At 42.8% G+C, this 24,594-nt stretch overlaps 1 protein-coding gene across 1 annotated transcript in view; it reads left to right on the top strand.

Annotated features, from left to right (window-relative positions):
* Nucleotides 1-24,594, top strand: part of cntn3a.2 (contactin 3a, tandem duplicate 2) — a 37,776-nt gene continuing 13,182 nt past the window's right edge. Inside the window, exons 1-15 of the mRNA XM_030118157.1 lie at nt 1-215; nt 2,875-3,012; nt 4,166-4,301; nt 7,312-7,487; nt 8,648-8,743; nt 9,850-10,053; nt 10,937-11,039; nt 11,434-11,618; nt 12,564-12,700; nt 14,668-14,797; nt 15,275-15,425; nt 15,683-15,810; nt 17,076-17,245; nt 18,445-18,562; nt 23,167-23,325. Coding sequence (XP_029974017.1) covers nt 2,958-3,012; nt 4,166-4,301; nt 7,312-7,487; nt 8,648-8,743; nt 9,850-10,053; nt 10,937-11,039; nt 11,434-11,618; nt 12,564-12,700; nt 14,668-14,797; nt 15,275-15,425; nt 15,683-15,810; nt 17,076-17,245; nt 18,445-18,562; nt 23,167-23,325 — 1,948 coding nt within the window. The 5' untranslated portion in view covers nt 1-215; nt 2,875-2,957. The remainder of the gene's footprint in view (nt 216-2,874; nt 3,013-4,165; nt 4,302-7,311; nt 7,488-8,647; nt 8,744-9,849; nt 10,054-10,936; nt 11,040-11,433; nt 11,619-12,563; nt 12,701-14,667; nt 14,798-15,274; nt 15,426-15,682; nt 15,811-17,075; nt 17,246-18,444; nt 18,563-23,166; nt 23,326-24,594) is intronic.

The following is a 24,594-nucleotide window of genomic DNA, read 5'->3' as shown; positions in this document are numbered from 1 at the left end:
TGGCGGAGAAGGAGCGGAGCAGCGATATGAAACGCGCGTGTCCACGGCTCCTGCGTCTCCCGTTATCTGTGACTGACCACCGGCTCGGTTTCACCTGTATGAACGACCTTGTAATTGTGACCGAAATATTTCCCAGCGAGGTTTCCATGGAGGATCAGTCTGCCTTTTTCTACGCGAGGACTGCGTCCTGGTCTCTAGATATTTCAGGATAAGAGGTAAGACACACATACACACACCCAGACACACACGCGCGCGCGCGCGCGCGCGCAAAAATGTGTTTATGTGAAGCTCGTGGACGCGCTCCGCAATTGTTAATGCGCGCACATGAGATAAATTATTCACACTTGATATTTATATCCTCAAATATTTCCCCTCGCTCCGCGAGGCTCACATGGAAACAGGCCTGGTTGGCTCATCAATACCTGCTGCCACATTTCTCTTTATTAGAATTGTTTGTTTTAGAAGCAGCCCGACGAGCCCTCCCAGCAACAGCCAATTCCTCCACAACACTCTGCTTCTTTTCTTTTATTTTCTGTTCGCGTTCACTTGAGGTTTGTTTTTTTTTTGTTTTTTTGTTTTTTGTTTTTGAAATATGGAGGAGTTGTTTTGTAGCACAACCATGCCTTTTCTTTGTCAAAGTGATAAAAGGATGCAGTTAGTCACACACTGCCAGCCTCTGACTGCTCCCGTGGTTCCTACCTGGTGTGGTGCCACACTGCAGCCCAACTTACAATCTGAAATATATGATCGACCCCACAAGCCAAGACCAATATGCATTTTAGAACTAAATCAGCCTTGCATGCTTGGAATGATGTGTCCATGAAGCAGAGAGGCTGTTTAAGAGGAAAAAAAAAAAGAAAAAAAAAAAACCTTGAGGAATAGCTAAGTGATGATGGGCTTTTTGTCTCTTGAGATCCAGTCAGAAAAGGTGCAGACGCGTGCACATGTCAATTTTACCTTGCTGCATTCACTAGGTAATTGCATACTTCTCTGTCACATTGTCAGCTGGAATATGTGTGATGAATGCAGCTCAGGCCTTCAAACTAAGTACACTCCCACTCTTCCTGCTGGGCTATTTGTTCAACCAGCATGTTAGTTGGAAGCAGGCAGAGTGTGATGGAGGTGGCAGATTTCGTGATTATACATTATTTTTTTTGGTGCCGGTTAACCCAGTGGTGGGCCGGTTCAGGAAGCTACCCTCTTCTGATTTGGAGTGATTCACCCTGTAAAGCTGCCTCACCATCATCATTACCACCATTATCCATGAGTGCAAGCTGACAGTGTGTGTGTGTTAATGTGCGCCCGTGCATGTGTACGTGTGCTTTATTTGTTTTCTTCATGTGCTCAAACAATTCTACGCAGCACAGACACGCATTCGTAACAGTGGCGTAATTCTGTAAGTCAGTAATTTGCATTTGCTCGTGACTTTTTAGATCTGTACATAACAAAGGGACACATGGCCCCAGCTGTTACCGTCCCTGACAGAATCCCTCGCCAAACGCAAACCATAACACGCAAAGTCGACAGTAGTGTAATACCCACTGTACCTTCCGCACGCCAATCCTCGGTCCTGAGGTGCCAGCAGTTCAGTGCACTGTGGGCCTATCACTGAGGTATGGCATGCAGGACTCTTCTTGAGAGGAAGCGTACCAATCCAATTTTGCAGACTTTCGGGGAAGAAAAAAAGGGCCGAGCACACATGAAAGGTAAGAGAGAAAATCCTGGCTGAGACCCCACGTGTCTGATTTGACATCCAGGCAGCTGACAAACAATTAGACCCTCCATAAGTAGCGCTCTGAACCAGGCCCGCCTCGGGATTAGGCCACAAATGAGCCGCACATCACGGCTTATGTCTTCTAAATGGAAAGTGAGTGCGTGTGAGTGCGTGTGAGTGCGTGTGTGTGCGTTTGTGTGTGTGTGTGTGTGTGTGTGTGTGTGTGTGTGTGTGTGTGTGTGTGTGTGTGAGGCCGACTGTTATACGTGTTGTACAAGGCGAGAAGGCAAGTTTGGTGTGTAGGTGTGTGTGGGATGTGTGACATTTAGCAGATTGGTGTTATTATCTGTCCCTGCCCTTAATATATCTTGAACACCTCTTGAAGAAATTTGTATTTTTCATGTTTTCATGTTTTTTTTTTTTTTTATGTGCATTCCTTCATACATCTCCTTACTAATACACACAAATCGGCATTAACTCCGAGTACTTGTCCTTGTGCGTGTGTGTGACTGCTCACTTAACTGCTGTGTTATTGCCTTTTTTTTCGTCGTGTGTATGTTTGACATTTCATAATTGCATCATTACTCGCTCAGTCTTCCCCCCCCGCAAGAAGCGGGTGCATCGCAATTTACAGCACATGCTACAAGCAGACAGACTCCTGCCCTTGATTATGGACCTGGGTGGAATGGCTTCCTCATCAGGCTGTCTTGATTCACCCCGGCATGTGGGAAGACACATGCTGCTGTGGGTGAATCTAATTGATTGGATGGCACCCAATTCCCAGGTCCAAGTCTCCTCAGGCAGCCAGAAAGTGAATCCGTCCAAGTGAAGGATGAGCTTAGCTGTTGGTCGCTCCCCTAATAGATTGGCATGGATGTCTTCCCATATGCCTCTGGTATCACCCTCAGACATCTCTGGGTGCGAGTTGGCCACACCACGGGGCACAAAGTGACACCGAACGGGATCCTCACCGACTGCAAATGTGGGAACGATCAGAAGAAGTTACTTATTTCCAAGCAGCAGTTTTACTGTAGCCAGTGACAAAATCCAGTCCCCTCTGTGTCGCCTCCTGATAGGTCACGAAAGAAGTCGAATTGTCTTTAGAAAAAGGAAAAAAAAAAAAAAATTGGTATTTTACAACTAAATTCTCATCACAACAGGTCAAGCTTCTCTCTCCCGGAGAACACAAGTGCCATTTCAAAGCTTATTGGATGAAAGTCTCATTTACCCTCAGCTGCCAAAGATGACGTTGCCATGGAAACAGCTTCTGCTATTATCAATCATCGATTGTCTGACAGGTAAACCACCTTTTTATGTGAGTAATGATTGTTTCACGCTTGGACATTTACAGTTGCGAGATGATAGGTGAAGTGCCAAAAATCATGTCGGGGATGATGGGATGTGGCCGGGTTTAAAGGAACACTCCTTTGTATTGACTTCCATTCACTACGGAGACACAATGCTTTCAATCTTCTCCCGCTCGCCACTGTGATTGTAACCTGATGCAGAGACATTTTCCTTTTCTCTAAAGCCCCTTTTCCTTGACTCCTAGTGGGAAAATAACTGACACGAAGCACAAATGCTTTTCCTTCTAGTAAATAAAGGCGTTTGTTCATAATGTTCGCGACATCCACCAAGAAAAAAGAAAATCCGAACTCAACTAAATCCAAGAGAACAACAAACAAACAAAAAATACTGAGGATTGTGCTTTTCTTTTTAATGGCTTTTTTGTCGGAAATATATGAAAATGCCAACATTTTTACATTTGTCCTACTGGCTTAGTTCATTCACTATTGAAAAGCATTTTGTATTTTGCTACACAATCAGTCATGAGTGTTAAGAAAGTTACATTCGTACTTTTCTGATATCTTCTGCCAAAAGTCTTCCTATTGGGCAGAAGTAAAACCAGATCTATCACTGGAGTTGTTGTAGATTCACAGGTTTTCATTGTGTTCTTTATATTTAATTTATTTTATTACTGGTTTTAACAGTTCTCGGTAGATCCAGGTCATTATCTTGGCTATTTTGCACCAAAAAAGTCAAGTTTTATCAGAAATAAAAGCTGTTTCACTCCCAGTGTTAGGTTGAGATGAATACACTGGACCTCAATTGAGGGAAATCATTATTATTTATTAAAATACTTGTTTTATAGCTCATCATTGCTTAAACTTATTGAGAGAAGATCCAAAAAAATGAAGTGTGACAAAGGATTTAAAACAGCAGATGAATCAAGCTTTAAGGTGTCTGAAATTGCTGAAAACAGGATGTACAAAATTACCTTTATTTGTCTATAATGTCCAAATTCACTTTCTTTAAAAGCGCTCCCCCCATTGTGGGACTAAATGTACCATTTGCAGCATAGAATCAGGGTATTACTGCAGCATGACTCTATGAAAACAGTCTTTTTTTTTTCTGTCTGCACACTCGGGCCGCTCATTTTCTCTCTGACAGATTGTCTGGACAGCGGCTCGTACCACGGTCCAAGATGGAGAATGGAGCCAGGTGATTTGTTCATTCCCGTTGACTCCATAGAGGAAGAAGCCACCCTGACCTGCGATGCGAAGGGAACGCCTCCTCCTCAGTACAGGTTAGAGCGCTGTCATGTCACAGTGTGGGAACGTCTGATGAAAACTCATTCACAAGGAGTAGAAACTCATGCTTGATTTTTTTTTAATATATATCCATTATACATCACACAAGTTGTGTTTTTTTTAAAAGGATAATCATCAGTAATCATCAGTATTGTTTGCATTTGTTCACAGTAACAGTCTAGTATAGAAACCATTTTAAATTGCACGCACACACGTGCTATATAGGTGGATTTTAGCAACTGTCTGCTACCAGCTTCCTTTTTTGAGTGCATAAACAACTGTAATTTGCAGGATTGTTTTTTTTTTTTTTTTATTATTATTATTTTGTTTTTTCCTGACACAGAACGAATAGATTCTCTTGCTGGTTCATTTTCTCCAAATTAGACTGAAACACGTATAGGCACTCGGAGCACTGGTGTCATTATGGCTTTACTAATTCATATTGACTAGCACACCACCAATCTGCCTCTTGTCTCACCAGATAGTATCTGGGCGACACGTGCAGCATCTTAATGATCGCCTCCTCTTATAAGACGCCACGAGAGCGAGGCAGGTTGCTAGACACCAGTTGGCACCAACAGGCATTGATTACAAATGTCTTTGGCGTTCAACACTGGAATTACGGCGGCGCAGACGAGCCGAGTGATCGCGGCGCGGAGTGCGCGCGCTCATTATTTCGAGCTTTTCACGCTCCCCACCTAAGACCAGGTATTTCCATGTGCTGATTAAAGGTGCGATGAGCGTGTTTAACGTGGCGTCTCGTCAAGCGGGCTGTGCTAGGCCCGGCATGCCCTCTGCACTCCTCCGGCTTCCCTCTTGAAGTGTAAATGGAGTCACACAGCTGCCCCCCCACCCCCCTGTCTTTCCTTTTCCTCCTTTTCCTTTACTCTGCCACTCCTGTCAGTCACAGAGATATGAGACTTTCATAGTGTGCACACAGTAACTCATGAGAGAGAAAACCGGATCTTATATAGAAAGGCATCTTCGCCACAGCAGGCCCTAAAGGTGATTCTGTATGAGTTTTTTTTTTTTATTTCCTTCTTCTTCTTTTTTTCAAATCTATACAGGAAGTGACTGATCTACCCTTTGCTTGACTTGAGGTTTGAATCCCGTGGCTGTGGACGGCAGGGTCGAGCAGCACACTCGAGCTCCTCCGGGGGGGGGTCAGGCGGTCAGACGACATACGCTCATACAATGAGTTTCAAGCGGAGTAATTCAGTTTTTCAGCTGCTATTCAATCATCTGGCCTGTGTTCATGCCGCCACTGACGAGCCAAAGCACTTCAGAGCAGGTCAGAGCGAGGTGAAGACGGTCACTCAGCGGTAGGAAGCTGAGTGCAGGTGAATGGAAACGGGCGCCCGAATGTACATATGTATCGCTCGCCGCTGTCGTCCTTTATTATTCATCGTATGGCGTCGAGAAGGAGTAAGGTTAATCTCGGCACCTTCCGTGACACAGCCGTCTGCTGCGAGCGTCTAGATTGCAGCCACAAACACTCATCAACATTCAATGGCTTGGTTATATCCTTTAAGAAATTATTTTGAAGGTTAGACTTGAAAGCTTTCGGAAAGTTCGCTATTTGGCCTTCACGTCTTTCATTTCCATTTAAGGAAGACAGCAGAGAAGAATATGGCCGAAAGAAAGAAATAGTTATTTTCTGTGCACAGAGAAAGATGATGGCAGATTCTTGAAAAGTGGTCTGTCCTTCAACCCATCGATGCACAGAATATCATTTGAAGAGAGAGTGTGGCAAAAGAGAAAGGAGCATTTTCTCACCAAATAATAGGCCGCGTTGTGTTTAACTCAATGAATTAACCTTGCGTTTAAGAGTTCTATCAGGTGCTTCATTTATGTGATAGCACAATCTCAACCTGCTAAGCCAAGTTTTTTTCTTTCTTTTTTTTTCAAATTCCCACAGTCTGCTAAGTGTGGGAATCCAATAGAGGGTGAGAAAGAGTTTAAAAAGCATCCTTTGTTACATCAGCTCCTTGTTACCTCTTGCCAAGTGCTAATGTTTTGCCCTAATGAGAAGTCAAAGGTGGAGTAATGTCACATTATGTAAATACAATGTGACAGAGAAGAGATGATTACAGTGAGACTGATGTAGAATATCTGAGATGGCTCTCAAACCTTTATATCTGCTTCCCTTAAATAGCAGAGGACAGCTTTGTGTATGATACTCTAAGATTAAAATTTAATGATCCCTGTGGGGAGATGGGAGTGCTGCTGCTGCTGCAGCCGCAGCAAGTGGTGGCAGACCTAAATAAAGAAGAAGAGAATAAAAACACAACGTCGCTGAGAAATCGGCATTTCAGGGTTTTACATAAACACATAAGCAGCGTCTCTGCGACATATGTTGGCTGAACAAATGACTGATTTACGGACATTGCGGTTTTATGGGTTATTAGATTGCGGGGATGAAAAAAATATGCAGCAGCCATGAAACACGTGTGATAAACCGATGCATGAAACAATCAATCAGCGTTGTGCCCGAGCGCGAGGATCAGTGATATACTGCTTCACGCTCTCGCTCTGCAGTGAGACCTGGGTTCCTCTGTGTGTGGAGTTTGCATGTTCTCCCTGTGCGAGGAGTCATTTTGACCCGGCGCTCAGGCTTCCGCCTGCAGCACGAAGAGCTGGGATGGAATCCAGCGACCTCGAAGGCAAATTTGGATTCAGCACATACAGAAGATGGATGTTCAGCAGCTATTTGATCTATGACACCTTGGACCACTTTAGAAGATACTTCTCTTCATAACTTCACAAAAACAAGACCAAAAATGACAACCACAAAGTTTATATTATTCATTTCAGCTTGCAGAACTCCAGGAATTCCCAAGCACCCTCACAAATCACGCTACATACAGTGTATTATCTTTGCTCCAAGTGAGTTACCACAGTGAGTTGTGTTCTCCACTCACCTCCCGTCACACCACCTTTTGGTTGGTAGAAAGAAGAAGGGAGTGCGCATCTTGCCAGGGACTGATGGCGTCTTTGCCCTCGCAGATGGTCACTGAATGGGACTCTCATAAATCTGGGCCTGGATCGGCGGCGGCGTCTGTCTGGGGGCAACCTCATTATAAGCAGTCTGGACCGCTACCAGGATGTCGGGATGTACCAGTGTATGGCCTACAACACAGTAGGAGCTATCCTCAGCAGGAGAGCCAGTCTGCAGTTTGCTTGTAAGTAACACTTTTTTTCTTTTCTGTTTAAGAAAAAAAAAAATTGCTCTGAACAGCAAATAATGCCAACACACACCAAAATGGAAGGGCGGTATCTGCAGTATTTATCAGTGCTGCAACATTGGTGTGAAGCTACATTAAATGTTAAAGTGCAGTTGGAGTGCTGTGCCTGTTTATTCACTTATGGTTACATATGCAAACTGAGGATGGCTACTTTCTTTTGAGTTGTTAACCTCAGTCAGGGGCTCTCGGGAGTAAGGCAATAAACCAAATTGCACAATCAGTGTTTGAAGAATATCTTAATAAGGGCTTAGCCTGAAAGAAAAAGCTCCGGCAGGGCGTACCGCTACTGTTATTAAAGGAAAGTAAGCTGCTGTGCAAATATGATTCCGCATTACCACTGCTTTTTGCAGCAAAAAATAAGTATTTTGACAGTTTTAGAAAATGTCTCTCTGATCACGTATTGGGTGCTGAAACATCTCAACTGAATATTGCAGATGAACACTTATTGTTTATTTACTATTCACTATGGTTTCTTTTCATGCACATCGCAACAAAACATCTTTTCACACCGTCGCTCGATGGCAACGTCTGGCCAGACAGATATTTTTGGTTTTGTTTGACAAGCTTTTAAGATATAAAAAAGCAGAGATTTGTGCTTCTAAAAAGTATGATTACGTTTAAAAAGAAACAACAACGGTAAGTCAGAAAAAAAAAAAAAAAAAAGCCCTGGTAATACTGGATAATGTACAGCTCTCAAGTCTTTGGAATCTGTAGAATTAAGTGGAAGTTGGCAGCAGTTTGTTAATAATTTTAATAATTTAAACATTATATTTTTTAAACTTTTAATCGTTTGCATAACAAGCAGTTTACTTCTTGCAGCTTATATTTACTGCTCCTAACAGCCTCGTTCCCAAGTCATAAAATTAATGTCCGATGCCTCATTTAGGTTGCGGCTTGGCGTTTCTGCACGGGCACTTTTCTGTCTTCACACAGCCGCTTTCTCTCCCTGTCGCAGCCATTGCCCAAGTGTTATTCTCATTACAGTTTTCTTATGGGCTCATCTCGGCGTCTCACTGAAAGCTTTTACTCGGCTCTGTTCCATTCCCTTGATATGTGAGATCCTGCAGTGATCTTCCTTTTTTTTTTCCTTCCCTCAGACTTAGATCATTTCAAAGTTCACACCAGAAGCGCTGTGTCAGTCCGAGAGGGACAAGGAGTGGTGTTACTTTGTGGAACACCCACTTCCTCAGGAGGTAAAGTCTCTTTCTTTTAAACCCCAGAATGTGCTCGGGTTCATTATTCGAGTGGAAATATATCACAGCTCCCACTGACACAACACATAACTACACTTTAAATATTTCTAGTCACCAGGAAAACCTTCCTGAAATTTTGCTCTTCTGTGATTTTTATCTGTTTTTATCATTGAGCCTTTTCTTAATCATAAAGTGCACATTTACTCAGGGCCTTAAAGAACAACTTTTAGTGTTGAAAATCTTGAAATGAATTAAGTCTTATGTGGCCAAGTTGAATTGCAGAGCTCATCCTGTCAAACACATAAATGTTCCACTTGATTCTAGTCAAGTTGATTTAAGATTTTCTCAATAGAAATCATAAAAACTTCCTAATAATAGAAATATGTTGACTTAAAGTTGACCTAAATATTGTATGTACTTTTGTTTTGCAAGTGTTTCTTTTGCTCTTTTAAAATCTTGGAGGTTCATGTCCTGATGGACTGTGACAAGAACTGACTAATTGGAGGCGCTCGGCAATTTGCATATGTCACTCAAACGTTGTCCAAAATCCTACAGCGTTTTGGATCAAAGATTGAGATTTAAATGACGCTCGGCAGCGGAAATCGGCAAATCCTCGGTGCGACTGTCTCAACATACAAACATCGTGCAACTGTCACAGTTGTGCTCGACAATTTAACATCCTTGATGGTATAAATGCGGGATCTCTGCCCAGTCATGCAATCATTTTGTCATCAGACATCATGCAAAGTGGAGCCAGGACAAAAAAAAAAAAAAGCACAGAAACTGTGGGAAGAAGGCGAGAACCTGGTGAAGATCCTGATATGCACAGGGCTTATTTCTCACCTTTCAATTTACAAGAAAAGTAAACCGTGAAGGGTTTGAGACATAAGCAAGAACTATGAGCAAATCTTACTGAGTTCTTTAGAATTTAAGCAACAGTTTGTCGTTGCAACTCACCAAAGGGAATTGCTGAACCCTGTTCGCCCTGAAAAGTCCTTCACTCAATCCACTGGCAATTTGTCACAGCCCAGTCAAACAGGGACACAAGCCTCTGAATTACCCTCAGTGCTGCACTGTGTTCCTTACACTCGCTCTCTGTCTTCCAGACCTTACGTATGCGTGGGTCTTCAATGAATACCCGTACTACGTTCAGCAAGACAATCGGCGTTTCGTCTCCCAGCAGACGGGAAACCTTTACATTTCCAAGGTGGAGTCCTCCGATGTGGGGAACTACACTTGTGCGGTGGTGAACAGCGTGACGAAGGGCAAGGTTCAGAGCTCCCCCACGTCTCTGATCCTCAGGACGGACGGTAAGACGCAGTTTACGGCCGCGATGTGACAAAGCGTCCCCCCGCAGCCTCGTATTATGCCCCTCTCGTTTGAAGGTGGCTTTAATCATCGCGCCGGCGTGAGTGCTCTTTGTCCCGCCGTGCCTCGCTGTGGTTGAGTCACCCAGTGCTAATGCCTGTAAGTAAACAGTCGCTCCTCAATGTAGGCCAGCAAACAAAGCACCCAAATCTCTTCTTTGCTGACTTTGCTTTTCTTGTAATTCGCATTCCCTTTAAAAGCTTTTTCCCTTATGCTTTCACATGAATTCTGCTCTCGGTGGTCCGTTGTTCTATTCTCTGTTATGCTTTCATAGAAGGAGTGTATAAAGACTGCCTGTGGAATGAATTAAACATAAGTCATACGTCACTGGACCATTACATTGAGTGTTCTGGTGGCTCAACCAGTTAGTTTCCACTCAGTGTACTGTACATGTAGCCGCATAAATTTAAATCCCATTGTGTCACTTTTCTGATCCTGATCTCGGCTGTCTTCCCTGAATACTGATGTAAACAGTGAAACATCAGGCACTGGGAACTGCCCACTCAAGCTTTGAAACAACAGATAGAAAAAAAAAAAAAAGTCTCGATGGATGACAAAAACAAGATTTCGCATAAATTCTCTTTATTCCTCCGACAAGAGTTTTAAAATATTCCTTGCAAGCGTTTCACTGCACCCTGGTGACTGTACACTTAAGTGATGCACCACTTGGAGTTTACCCATGAGAGAGTGTTTGCTCATGTGTCTTATATCTGTCGTCTGTTACTTATACGGCGCTATTGTTTGGTCCATAATGCCACGCCATATTGCTTGTAAGTCATGAATATTGGAAGAGTGAGCAAAGATCCTGTGCCTGCCTCTTCACAGGAGTGATGGGCGAGTACGAGCCGAAAATAGAAGTTAATTTCCCAGACAATGTGCCCGCTGCAAAGGGATCAACAGTTACGCTGGAGTGTTTCGCCCTTGGGAAGTAAGCTGGATTCCTTGATGTGGAAGCATGTTTTCGGTCTCTTTCATTCCAGATGAGAAACCTTCCAATCTCCATACAGTAGCTACAGTGACAATTCCATTCCCTATACTGCAGGATGAAGCTGTGATTGGTCTGAAAGCCATAAACGGCAGCATTTCTTTGTTGTTGGATTAGAGTAGGTCTAAATCTGAGGTTTTCCAAGTGTGAAAAGTTGAGCCCCTCCCCCTCGCAGAGTCTACTACTCTCTCACACCTCCTCAGATGCACTTTGGAACGTATTCATTCACAAAAAGAATGCAATCACTAGATTTTAACTCTATGAAATGATTGATGACCGGAGTTTTATAAGCTGCCCGCAGAGATTTTTTTTTCTGACGTCTTCCTTCCTCCTGTAGTCCCGTCCCAGAAATCACTTGGAGAAGGGCGAACGGCGTCCCCTTCCCCAGCAAAGTCAAAATGAAGTACTCGAACGCCGTGCTGGAGATCCCCAGTTTCCAACAGGACGACACTGGAGGATACGAGTGCGTGGCTGAGAACAAGATGGGAAAGAACACAGCCACTGGTCGGCTGGCTTTTTACGGTACCGCCACTTATTTACTCGTAACTGGGGATGCCTGAGAGTCACAGTTAAACTGCAAATATTAATTACGGGGTTTTTGAAAACTTAATCGTGTGATAATTTCCTCAATTTCAATGCATGTTTTTCAAGAAATGTTCGGTTAAATGATGTGTGAACGTGTGAATGGTGTGTGAGCACCTTGCATGGCAGCCATCGCCACTGAGGTGTAAGAGTGTAAATGACTGTGAGTGACTGTGTGACGATTAATGCAAAGTGTAAAGGAGATTAAGAGGATCAAAGCAGTGAAATTAGCTGGAAAGTAAAAACCCATTTACCATCTGTGTTCAGGCTGACAAAATATAAGATATTGTTTTAAATTGAATTGAAAAAAAGTCTCAGTTTCTGAGTTTGTCAAAGGAGAAAATGACACTTGTGAGATTGGAGGTGACAGCGTCTGAGGAGCGAGCCATGCTCGTTATAAGCTCTCACCCATGAAACTTCCTGGAAAGCTGTAAATATAGGAGATGCAGGGAGATGTGTGTTGGATCGGGAGAACAGGCGGCGGTGCTGTTTATTATCCGCACAGAATTAAGGAGACGGGCTGAGTTGAATGGCGATGGCGGCTGCTCTTCACCAGTCATGAGGGCTTCCTGCTTTGTAATTCAGTGTTTAATGTTCATCTGGAGTTGCCACAGGCGGCTGACACATTTAAGTGATGAAACTGATGCTCTGCATTCAATCTTCTCTCCTTTAGCCTATTTAAGACAAACCCATTCTCCTGACGTTTTGTGTTTTCCGCTGATTCAAGCTGCCAATCTGCCTCATTTCCTTTGAACTATTTCGGATGCACAGGGTTTAATGAGATAATACAGGGTTGTTTTTTTTTTTTTTGTTTTTTTAAGCAGATTTTCCCCTCTGGTCATATTTTGCTATATATTTCACTGGAGAATATTTCTGTATCCTCAGCCAAGCCTCAGTGGATCCAGACCATGAAGGACACGGCCTTGGCCATAGAGGAGAGACTGTACTGGGAGTGTCGAGCCAACGGCAAGCCCAAGCCCTCTTACACATGGCTGAAGAACGGCCAGCAGCTTCTCTCCGAGGTAAATTACTGCCCGTCTTCTGCCACCTTCAAGTGTTTCATTTTAAAGACTTAATCTCCAGCTTTGCTTCTTCCTTTCATTTTTTGCAAATCCTGGCACGAAACACGCTGCGTTTTCTTCTTTCTTTTTTTTTTTTTTTTTTTAAGTGTAATTCAGAGTGAGATGAGAGGAGAGTGTAAACATCTTGCCGAGGTGTGCCGGTGATGAGACACGGGTGTAACTGTCTCTTATTCTGCTTTACCTTGGCAGATTACACAGTCTTAGAGAGTGGATCAGTGCGCTTCCCGAGAGATTGCTCCATTTCATCTGAATGGACTCAGTGGTTGTTTTTCATTATTCATGCCGCATGTTTAAGCTCCTTCAGATTTAAGGGACAATGGGCTCAATCTAGTGTGAAATATACTGTTGCCGCGCACCTTACTTCAGACCACCGGAGGAATACGCGCAGTCTCGAATATCCGGAGATCCATAGCTTTGAACTTGGCTGACTTCAACCTGCTGCTGAGATTTATTTCCTTAGCAGTGTTTAATAACGCTCAAGGCTATAGGCAGACCTCTTTTGAATTACTCTACAAACACAACAAGTGAAACCTTATTATTAAAAAGACATTTTTAAAGGCCATCTTTTATTCTGGTTTTAGGAATAAATTGCCTATCACAGAATTTAAGATCAGAATTTCTTCATGAAGGTTGCAGTATTTCTCTTGGACAGCACGGCGCTGTACTGGTGAGCACTGCTTCCTCACAGCAAGCTGAGCCCAGTTTGATTCCAGGCTCGGGGCATTTCTGTCTTCTGAATTTACATTTTCTCGCAATAGAGAGTAGTTGGTGATTCTAAAATTGCCTCTGGGTGAGTGTGTGCGTGTGTGTGTGTGTGTGTGTCATGCTTTTGCTCCATGATGGATTGGTATGGACTAGAATGCACCCTGAGATTGGCAGGTAGTCTAAATGGAATTAAACAGTATTGAGGATGGATGGAATCAATAATCAATAATTAATGATTAAAATATTACTTTGAAAATTGCAGTATTTCAGCTGGGCTGCTTGATAATTCAGTGTTAGACTCCCATATCCTTCCTGTATGCATGTAAACTGTGACATGCATTGGAATCATTGTCGTGTCATGTGTTAAACAAAGAGAGTGGTGTGCTTTATTGGTTTGTTTCTAATTCAATCGTTGGTGAAACTGGTGAAATATTGCAACTCCTAAAATAAGTAGTTCATAAGTTCATGAGTCTTCTCAAGATAAGGTACTCTAGTATCCACACACACATTCGTACAGTCTCTCCTGGAAGGATTGTTATGTTGTCTTCTCTCTTCCGTACGTGGGTCGAACTGCCCCAACAAGGATGGATGATCGGTATCCTGTCTATCAGTGGCAATACTGTGGTGTTGACTGTCATATTGGTGCATATTTGTGGCTCTAATCATCAGGTCTGCTGTTTAATTTCCAGCCTTGATAACATTTGCCTTATTGCTCTTCTTGTGTTTGTTTCTCTTTTATTTAATGCCTCCAAAATCTGGACTGTGCTCTGCATGTTAGGATTAAAATGATTTTTTTAAGATAAGCATTGCAGAACTCTTGCATTGCATACCTCCGACACTTATTTTTAATGATCCATGTCTATGGGGGGAAAAAAAATGTTTTTAAATCACAACGCATTAGTCACACCAACACAAATCTAACAAGATGGGTTTTCACTAGAAGGAATATCACTTTTGGAAAAAGATCGCAGACAGACGAACCTGCAAGCTGAAACATGTTTACATGATTGTAAGAAAATGAGCGAGTCCATAATTGGAGAATAAAAATGTGGTTTACGCTCTGAACGATTAATTACTGTGTAGCATGTTGACAGCGGCTTCCAACCCAATCCAGTGTTTACTGAGACTGCAAAGTGAAAGCTACCTTTAAATCCTCTGCAAATAATTGCCTTGTTTCATTCTGTCTTTCTTTTCCTCCACAGGACAGGATCCGTGTGGAGGACGGAGTCCTGTCGGTGTCGGTGCTGACTCTGTCTGACGCCGGCATGTACCAGTGTGTGGCCGAGAATAAACACGGCGTCATATATTTTGCTGCTGAACTAATGGTTTTAGGTAGGATGGCATTTATCTCTCCCCTTAAATTCTCAAATCATTGTTGGCAGAGAATCGTAAAGGTCATCTTACTGTCATTCTTAAAGGTTGTCTGGATTAGCAGATAATGGGGTCAGTGAGGATGGTTCTGCGAGGTCAAACGCATTTAAATATATTTTTCCTCTCGTGATATCTTCCACTTTGATGCTGTGATGAAGATGGTGTGATGGGAACAGATTAGATTTGATGTTTTTACAGTAAAACCAATTAAAACTTCTATTATTGTCTTCTCACTTTACTTTTTTTTCCCCACACACACACATAAAGCGTAGTGAAAATCAAGAGTCACGCCTGTATTACTTATCTATTTGATTCCCACCGCAAATGTTTTAAATGTCTGTCTCCATTACATTAAGATTTGACGATTTTCGCAGATCAAACGTGCTTCAAATGTCTTGAGAGGTCTGCTGCAGTCTTATACTGACTGTTTCCCATCAGCCTCTCCTCCAGACTTCACGGGGAACGTCCTCAGAGCTTTGCTCAAAGCCAAGGCAGGAACCACGGTGACTTTAGAGTGTAAACCCCAGGCCTATCCCATCGCCAGCATCTTGTGGAAGAAGGGGAACCTGCCGATCCACACCAACGACAGGTCGGCACCGAACCGCAGCTCTTGCTGTTTATTTTTAAAACTGCAGAAATTGTCATGCTCTTTTTTTAAGCCTTCCTTGTTTAATCAAATTATTCAGATTATATGCATGTTTTTGCATATCTTCGGCTGCACGACATGCATGATAATGTACATCGATGCCATCCAGAAATCACTGTTTGTCTGATATGCGGATTTATTTTTCTCCTTCTTGGAAGCTGAAATCATGAACTGCTGCCTCTGTTTGCCCGCTCCTATAGGATCACGCTTTCTCCAGATGGGACGCTGCGTCTTGCCAACGTGAGCAAGTCTGACGCGGGCAGCTATACATGCTTCGCTCGGAATAGATTCGGGATGTCAAGTACCACCGGAAGGCTCCTTGTTACCGGTAAGCCCCGCCGCTGGAAAGCACACAGTTGTGCACTTCTCTTAGTAAGCAGAATTTGTGGCTCCGTATGGATTAACGGCGGAGACAGCTACTGTACCGCAAAGACTACAGTCAATAACTGGCAGGCAGGTAGAGTGTAACTCTGAGAAGTGTCAAACTTTGGAAGTTTTTTTTTTTTCCTTCAATAATTAATTCCCAACAAAACAGTACATTTTCAGCCATTTTTTCTACTTTTTTAAGAAGCGATTTCACTTTGTAATACCACCATTACTTAAAGTTCTTGTCTTCCCGCTTGACTTCATCGAGTTATTTTGTCCGGCTACGTTCTGCACGGGCTGCGATAATGCGCCTGGGAGGTGTCTGACAAAATATTCCGTCATTGTTTTCCTGGGAGCGGTTGAAACAACCAATTTACTGCAACAAAGGGAAGTGCCCCGAGTGGAAGCGGTGAAAGCCTCAGCGAGGCAGAGATGCTGTTTTCTGTCGAGCGGCACGTTTTCACCGGAGTGATAGTTGGGTGTTCTCCCAGTTTTCTTATTGGTTTTATTAACGCCCTGGATTATATTTTTCTGCCGCTGTCACTGCCAAAGCCAGTTATTTTGTTTAATTACTCGAGTATTTTTCACACCGGTGACGCAGTCTGCGACACGGAGCCGTGACCCAGACATTGATTATCACCAGCTCAAGAACTGAGAGGACACTTACACGAGATTTCTTTTCATCCCCTGACTGCGCGAGGTAAGATGTGAGAATGCAAATCCCCCTTCCTTTGTGTTCTGCCTTCTTTATTTGATTCCTGCAGATTTATTATCTTGACTTTTGAAGCACGGGAGGCTTATCCAAATGATTTGCTTTAAAGCAGTGTTCCTTATTTTGATGCAGGACGGCCATTACGTGAAGTTTTATCTGATCCTCAGTGGATTGTAATTGCTCTCGGGATCTCAGGAGATCATGCTTGCTGTGTCTTCCCGCAGTATTATGACATTTTGTGGTGGCGGGCCGCATGTTATCACACATTATTTGACTTTCATGAGACCTTCCTTTATATAGACAACACCGCTCTGCCTCTGACTCACGGTGTTACCGAGCACGGTCTTGTTCCACTGAGTGTTTTATCACTCGCTTGCTTCTATCTCGGAAAAAAAAAGAAAAGAAAAGAAAAGGCTGCTCATCTTCTGGCAATGAAACATCTCATGCGCTGTGTAAGATTGGCAGCCGCGCTCACGGATGTGTTTTTTTGTTTGTTTTTTTTTTGTTTGGTGCAGATCCAACCAGAATCGTCCAGGGGCCCGTGGACATGGAGATCATCGTGGGCGAGAGCATCGTGCTGCCCTGCCAGGTCACCAGCGACCCCGTCCTTGATGTGTCGTTCTCCTGGGCCTTCAACGGACAGCTCATCGCCAGAGGGGACGGTCACTTTGAGCTGGTGGGCGGGGTGAGTGACTTACGGTCAAATCGGCAGCCGCCACCTCTTCCTGCATCGGGTCGCGCCATCCGTGGCGTGCGGATCCACACTATTGTATTTCTTGATGAGATTTACTGTAGAGGATTCTTTTGCTGCAGTTGGATTGATACTTTTCTTTTCACGACTCTGAAAGTCTCCTTGGAGGCATAATAAGCCGTGGGAATGTGATCTTCGGAAGGAAACGCTATTAGATCATTCAGCTTCTCTGCGCTTCCGATTGTATTCTGGTGAATGGAAACAGAGCAGCCGCCCCGTCAAAATACACCCAGTACATAAAAATCATCATGTAGGTAATGTGCTAGTTACTCAGCCGTTGTGACAGGTTGTCATCTTTTTCTCCTGCTCCGGTGCAGTCTTCTGAAGTAATCTGCTTTTTTTAATGCTTTGGCTGGTCTGGATTTCTCTTTAAATTCCGCTTTGACACGGCTTGTCGCGCAGCCCCTTATAGCGGTGAAGGGGATACGCGTTATTAGAGGTGTCTTTTAAAGAAATCAAAGCGTGGCAGCGACCCAAATGACAAATATCACTTTCAAAAGCATCCTCACACGCTCCGAGATGAACTATTCTTTCACTGTGCGTTTGACTGACAATATTCTTATCTAAAGAGGGACTGTTTCCTCAGAAATGCTCAAATGTCCCCAGCCGAAAGAGATTATCAACTTAACTTCGCTGCTTCGGGGAATTTAATTTCCATAATTAAACCACATTGGATCTGCCGCCGTGTTTCTGTGCCAACACCAAAAGACTGATTTTGCAACTAATTTACCATTCTCTGCTTATGGGTGTCCTCTTAGGTTATTTTAACCTCTCCAATCAAGCTAAAACTGCTTTTTTGAACTAAGTAGTAATAGCTCAAATGTGTATACGCATGCAGCGAGTCTCATGGGTCACAGTGATGTTGAACGTAACCTTGGAGGACAAAAACTTTATATGCTTATCGTGTTTTTTTATGAATTCTCACCTTTATTCTTATAATTTTGCGGCCCGATATGTTCAGAAATATTCTCTTGATTTTCTCCTGCGCTCTTAGTTAAATAACCGCAGGATCTACAAATGTTTGGGAGCTGCTATTTACCGCGCCGTACACATGCTCCGCTACATCCTTTAATAAGCCGTCACGGGGTCCGTTATCTTCCCTGCTACATAAAGCTTTCTTTCCTCCCTGATAGAGAGCAGCAGGAGATCTGATGATCAGGAACATTCAGCTTTACCACGCTGGCAAATATATCTGCGTGGTGGACACGGACGTGGAGAGCCTGTCAGCCGTGGCGGTATTGATTGTGAAAGGTAAGAAAACCTCCTCTCTGCTCTGCAGCCACTAATTAAAATGGGGCTTACAGCCAGTGTTGTTTAATGGATTCTGCTTTTAAAAGGGACAAATTAAAAACAAAAAAAAAAAACCTGGGCTTAACTGTAAACCGGGCAATAGATGTAGCACATTAAAAGGAGATGTGTAGCCTGTAAGCACCACCAAGCAGAGCTTGTATGATTCACAGTGAACATGGAAAATGCTGACATTTAGCTTGTGTAATGTTCAACTCTGCGTTTTTAAGCTCAAATGGGTTTGTTTTAGATGGCAGTGTCATCTAAATACTCATATTCTCATGAAACCCATTCTGGATATCATCAGGGGAAGTATTTTTGTTGTGTGTTATTTCCAGTTTCGGTGGCTTGATTACATCAAACAGAGGAGGCTCGTACCTCCTTTTTATTGCGTTCAGAGGACGACTGCGGAGGAAGAAAACCGCACAAATTTCTTGTGGTACCAGATTTTTGTTTTAAGCTTGTTCATTTTCTAAGTCTCTCTCTTTTTAACGACCGATTCTGAATATTGACGGGAGCGTTTAGACGTCTGTTTGCTCGCGCAGGTCCAGAAAGACAGTTATTAAGAGCTACACCGGGAAGAGCAAAATAACTTTTGTTTCGAGTTGTGGGATATGGCAGGTTTGCACTGCGTGCGGTGTGAGAGGAGGGACGCTCCTGACTTATAGATCAATAAGCCAAATAGCCCAGCAAATTGACACTACGTAAATATATTAAATGTCAGATGAGGTGAAGGATGATTTGGGTGTCAGGCTGTGAAAAGGTTGGATCCATATCTTTATCTTGTAAGGAGACCCGCCAGTAATTCAGCTCGGCATGTTGAGCATCTTTCAGGCAAGCAGCATTAATAAGCATTCCTCTCTAATTGGCCGAGGTCTAAGAGGAAATGATGCAGTCTTTTCAAGTAGCGGCAATATCAAGGCGCGCAAAATAGATTGGGCGGGTGCCGACTGGAAACAAGCTGGATTGCGACTCGGATGGTGCATTATTTACAGTCCCCGCTCACGGCGGATGTCTTGTTTGGATCGAACGGCTTCGAACGCTGGGCGGTAAAGCACGAAGCTGGTTAGAAAACCCAGTCATGAAGGGCAGCAAAAAAAAAAATGTCTTCACTTGATCACTGCGGACGACTGCAGACCTTCAACACACAGTGATCCCATGTCCATTAAAGCTTTTTTCTTCCAATCTGAGCCGCCATTGTCCGGGTGACCCCTCTGCTTCATGAGCAGCGAGCCAGAAAACTGTTTGAAGTCAGGCACCTGGCTCCAACGAGGAAACATGCTCCGACCTCCCAGATTAGAAACAATAGTCAAAGACTACAACAGCAGCGTGACATGCAGTGTAGAGCATGAGGCTTGAACAGAGGTCAGTGCTCTCGCCTCACAGGGGGCCGTTCTGTGTGCAGTTTGCACATTCTCCCTGTGCGTGCATGAGTGTTTGTACTAGTTTCCTGTTAAATCCACAAAAAAAAAAAAAAAAAAAAAAAAAAAACACACAATACAGTTTACGTTCTCTAAATTCCCAATACGTATTTAATTTCAAAGTTTGACCTGTAATGGACTGGTGGCCTGTCCAGTGCATCCACTGCTCATACCCAGCACCTCGCCTCACAAGCATGGATAGATAAACTGCAGGATGTGATTTAAGACCGTCTGCCTTTAGGAAGAACGCCGGCCCAATGAAGCCATTAGTTCAGCGTTGGTGAGAACAAAAGAGCAGTGTTTCACTTTGTCAGGAAATTCATTGATCAAGGTCTTTTTGAGACGTATAGGCGATTAAATGAAAATTGACAAACCAGAACACAGTTTTAAATACTATTAGTCAAGGTTCTATTCAACAAGCAAGGAGAGGAAACGTGTATTCTGTTCTATTATCAACATAATTAAATGCAATACCGCCGAAGAAGTGTTTGGGCTTTGTCTGTGCACGAATTCCAAGTTTTTATGCCAACCAAGTGAAAGGTTGAGGTCCGTGCCAAGCAGCGTTCCTTTTTTAAAGAGCAAAATAATAAGAAAAGCTGATCCAGGTGACGTGGCTCTGTTCAGAAGCCTGGCTCAGAGCTAAACTCAGCCCCAGATCTTTGGTTTTCGACTGTTCCAGCTTTGTCCCAAAGCCAAATTAAAGGTATTAATCAGTTTCTAATTATTTGCTGGTCCTAGCACATCTATTTTAAGGTTTTATGATAATATGAACTCAAACTGTCTGGACTGGCACCAAAACAAATGGTTAAAAATATCATTCAGATGTCTCAATGCAGGACATTTACATTTGAAGGACTGCATACATTTTGTAGACACAAATCAATGAAAATTATATCATTTTTAATTGTATACTGGTCTCAATTTTTTCTCTCTTTAATATTTCTCCATAATATTTGTATTGGATGTATTGGATGTTTTCTTTCAAATTATCAAATTTTAATTAAATATGATCTAAAATTATTTTATAGACACAAATGAATACATGAGCTTTATTAAATTGTCTTTAAATTCAACAGAAACCTGACAAATCGTTTTGTTTTTTTTATAAAGAAATGGCCTTATGTTGTGAAGTTGATTATCAAATGGCATCATATCAAATCTGGAAACAGACGATGTCTACTTTTATAAAGCTTAATGTTTTTGAAATATCCATTTACACATGTTGCTTTTGAGAGGGGAGCCTGTTGAAGCTCGGCACCTCATCAAACAAGGTCGTAACTGTCTGTGTCGTTTTATTCCTGGGGAGACGGGTGAGGAAGCAACAGGCTGCAGTCCAGCCTTCCCTGATGGCTCCACTAACATGTGCTCGAAAATGTGATTTTAAAACAGCGCTGTGATCGCTGGTGAGTATATGGACGTTCACAATGGATCTCAAAGTAATAGTAATTATTGGGGCTATTGGCAATAGAAATATTATTACAATCATGCATATTAGGCGGCTCAATAATCCTGCGGGGTGTTATTTCCAGTCCGGCTCCGGCTCCGGTCCTCTCCTCTCGCAGAACTGAAGGTCAATGATAATCGCTCCTGACACAAAGACTCTTGAGTGATTATCTGGATTTTTTTTTTTTTTTTTTTAATATTTATTTCACAATGGCAGTGGAAAATGTTTTAGCTGCCACTCCACAATGCCTCGCAAACGCTCCGCTGGGTGGTGATGGTGGCGATGGAGAAGGTCACGGTATAAGGGCAACATCACGGTCATTAGCATGCAGACCACTCAGCGGCGCTCATGCTTGTTTGACAGTTGCATCATCGTCATTATCCACGGAGGTCATGTGTAGGGAGATCCAGCGCCGCGCTAACGTGCGCTTTATCGTTTTTTCATTTCACCACTTTTGTGACGTATTGCTGTTTAAACTCATTTCTTACATGGCTGACGGTGCATTTTACCCTTTTCAGGTCACGTCCAACTAATATTGTGCGCTTCGTATATAAAGATTATTTTTTTCCTTCTCTTTTCTTCCTGATGCTAAGTTCACATTAAAAGCCCAGATACGCCGTCTGTCCATGTTAATAACAAATTATCTGAAACCCCTGGAGACACTGACAGCGCCTCCTTGCTTCAGCCAATGAAATTTAATTAAGAGGATAAGGAATTGATCCTTGATTGTGCGTCCCATTATTTTTTTATTAATGAGGCCAGTGTATTAGTTTTTTTTACCTTGTTTTTGTTTTTTGTTGTTTTTTTTTTTTAAGAGCTGCTAATGAGTTTTACACAGATCGATATCTTTACAGCCGAACGTATGAGGGCCGTACATTGAAGGCTCCTGTAAACAAAAACACACGCTTCAGCAGTTGCTGTGCGACGCGCACGCTGAGAGTGCCTCGTAAATCCATATGCACGGACGCATTAGCGGATGCAACGCATATATTGTGCATAATCATGAAGACAAATCCGTTCTTCTTTCGGGCGGCATTGACTGTTTATCCAAATAATCTTTTAGCGCCTTAATAATTACGATATTTCGCTTCGAATCAGAAGCCACTTCAGTGCTGGTGAGGCGCGTGAGCAAACTGCGGGGCGTTATTAGTCTTGGGTCTGTCTCGTGGCTCTCCAGTGGTCCATTATTTCTGATGAGCCGACACATTCATTAGAACAGGAAACCGTAGATGAGGCGAAAGTAAAACATCACACCACTTAATTGGTGGGATAATGAAAATAAACGATAAAACTGTGGTTCTTGGTGGCTGAGACGCCTTTTTTTTTCATCTTATACCTTTTAATTTGACTCCCTGCATCTACTCACGTCTGCTGTTTCATCGATCAATTACCAGAAGGACCATGAAAGGGAAGGATTACAAGTCAGGTGAATACTGGGGGATAAATCTTGAATTAACTTTTAATTCCTTGTGAAGGGCAGTATTGCTCCTCAACATAATGCTGATTTCAAGATATCAGGGCCACGTTGTGCTATAATTTAGCTGGATGTGTTTTTAATGCAAATATATGCGCCACTCACATATTTTCCACGCACGGTTTTGCGAGCGTGCGCGTATACATCCACACACACACACTCGGCGGCGGTGTCATCTGTTCCCGTGCGAACGCCTCACAGTGTGTGTCTGTTCCTGCGATGGAGCCAGGCTCCCCCAGCCCCCCCGACTCGGTGACGGTGGAGGAGGTGACAGACAGCACGGCTCAGCTGGCGTGGAGCCCCGGCAGAGACAACGGCAGCCCCATCACCAATTACCTCGTCCAGACCCGCACCCCGTTCACCGTGGGCTGGCAGAGGGTGAACACAGGTACGCCGCGCTCGGAGGAGGAATTTCTTTCCTTTTTTTTTTTTATATATATATATATATATCTTTTGGCTGATAAGATGTTATTCAGAAAAAACTCGCAGGTCCCTGGAGGGGAGCTGTGTTATTCCTCCTCCCCGTTCAGCAGCGGGGTCAGGGTGTAGGTCAGCTGCAGAAAAGGGAAGGACCGGAGACAAAAGAGATTCAGGTCAGGGTGCCGCTCAGAGGACCCAAGTGTCCTTCCTACTGCTTTTATATTATTTCATTCAAACTTTAATTACTTTCTGTGGAGATTTATCTCAGTCTTTTTCATATGCTGTATATATTGTACCGTTATTTCTATTCCCCTCTTTTATAAATATGTATGTGTGGATGTCTTCACTGATTTTTTTTTTTTTTTTTTTTCCATTTAGATTTGTGGCCCCTGAAGATGCATGCGCACGCATCGCATTTCTCTGTGTGATCATTAAGAAAAGATTTGTATTGAATGTAAACGCTGATTTTCTCCCATCTGGATCTTTTTCCTGAAAAACGCTGGATGAATTCAGAGGATAAGATTCTAGTAATAACGTTAAATTCACAACAGAAAGCATAAAGGCAAAGTTTTATCCTTTTTCCCCAAATAATAGAATATAACTGCACTGTCAACAAAATTCTTATATTGTTTCTCATAAATCACAATATCGTGTGTCGCAGTGTAAAACAAAGGAGAAACCAAGAGAAAAGTAAAATCTGCTGTTTTTAGTTTTATTTCAGAGTTGCATTTGAACTGATGAACACATTCATAAAAGGCACGATATTCACAAACAGGCTTTTTTAACAGTTTTTTTAAATTAATATTTTGACAGAAAGTTAAGCAAAACTGATCTTATTGTTCTGATCCATAGCTGTGAACAATACGATGCAATCCGATTGTATTATTTAGCATATAACATGGAGAAACTGTCAGTGTGATCTCCAAAGCTTTGTTTATGCTGCCATTAGATGTGTTGATGCAGGGTTTTAAGGTAATACGTTAACATAACAGCATCACTCACCCATTGTTATGTAGCTGTTGTTTATGCTATAATTTGATCTCATCCATTGTGTTTTATGGATCACCAATTAAAACGTAGTCATTTCACAGCAACTAACATCCCAGTAAAATATATGGCCAAACAACAACAGTCCCTCAAGAGCAGCTCGAGCAACAATTAACCAGGAGATCTTACTTTAACTGAGTCGTTAAGGACAGAAAGATCCACCTTTGAAAAACTACTTGAAAAACTTTAC

The sequence above is a fragment of the Salarias fasciatus genome, chromosome 20 (genome assembly GCF_902148845.1).
Source record: "Salarias fasciatus chromosome 20, fSalaFa1.1, whole genome shotgun sequence".
Lineage (NCBI taxonomy): Eukaryota > Metazoa > Chordata > Actinopteri > Blenniiformes > Blenniidae > Salarias > Salarias fasciatus.
This window is presented reverse-complemented; position numbering and strand designations above follow the sequence as displayed.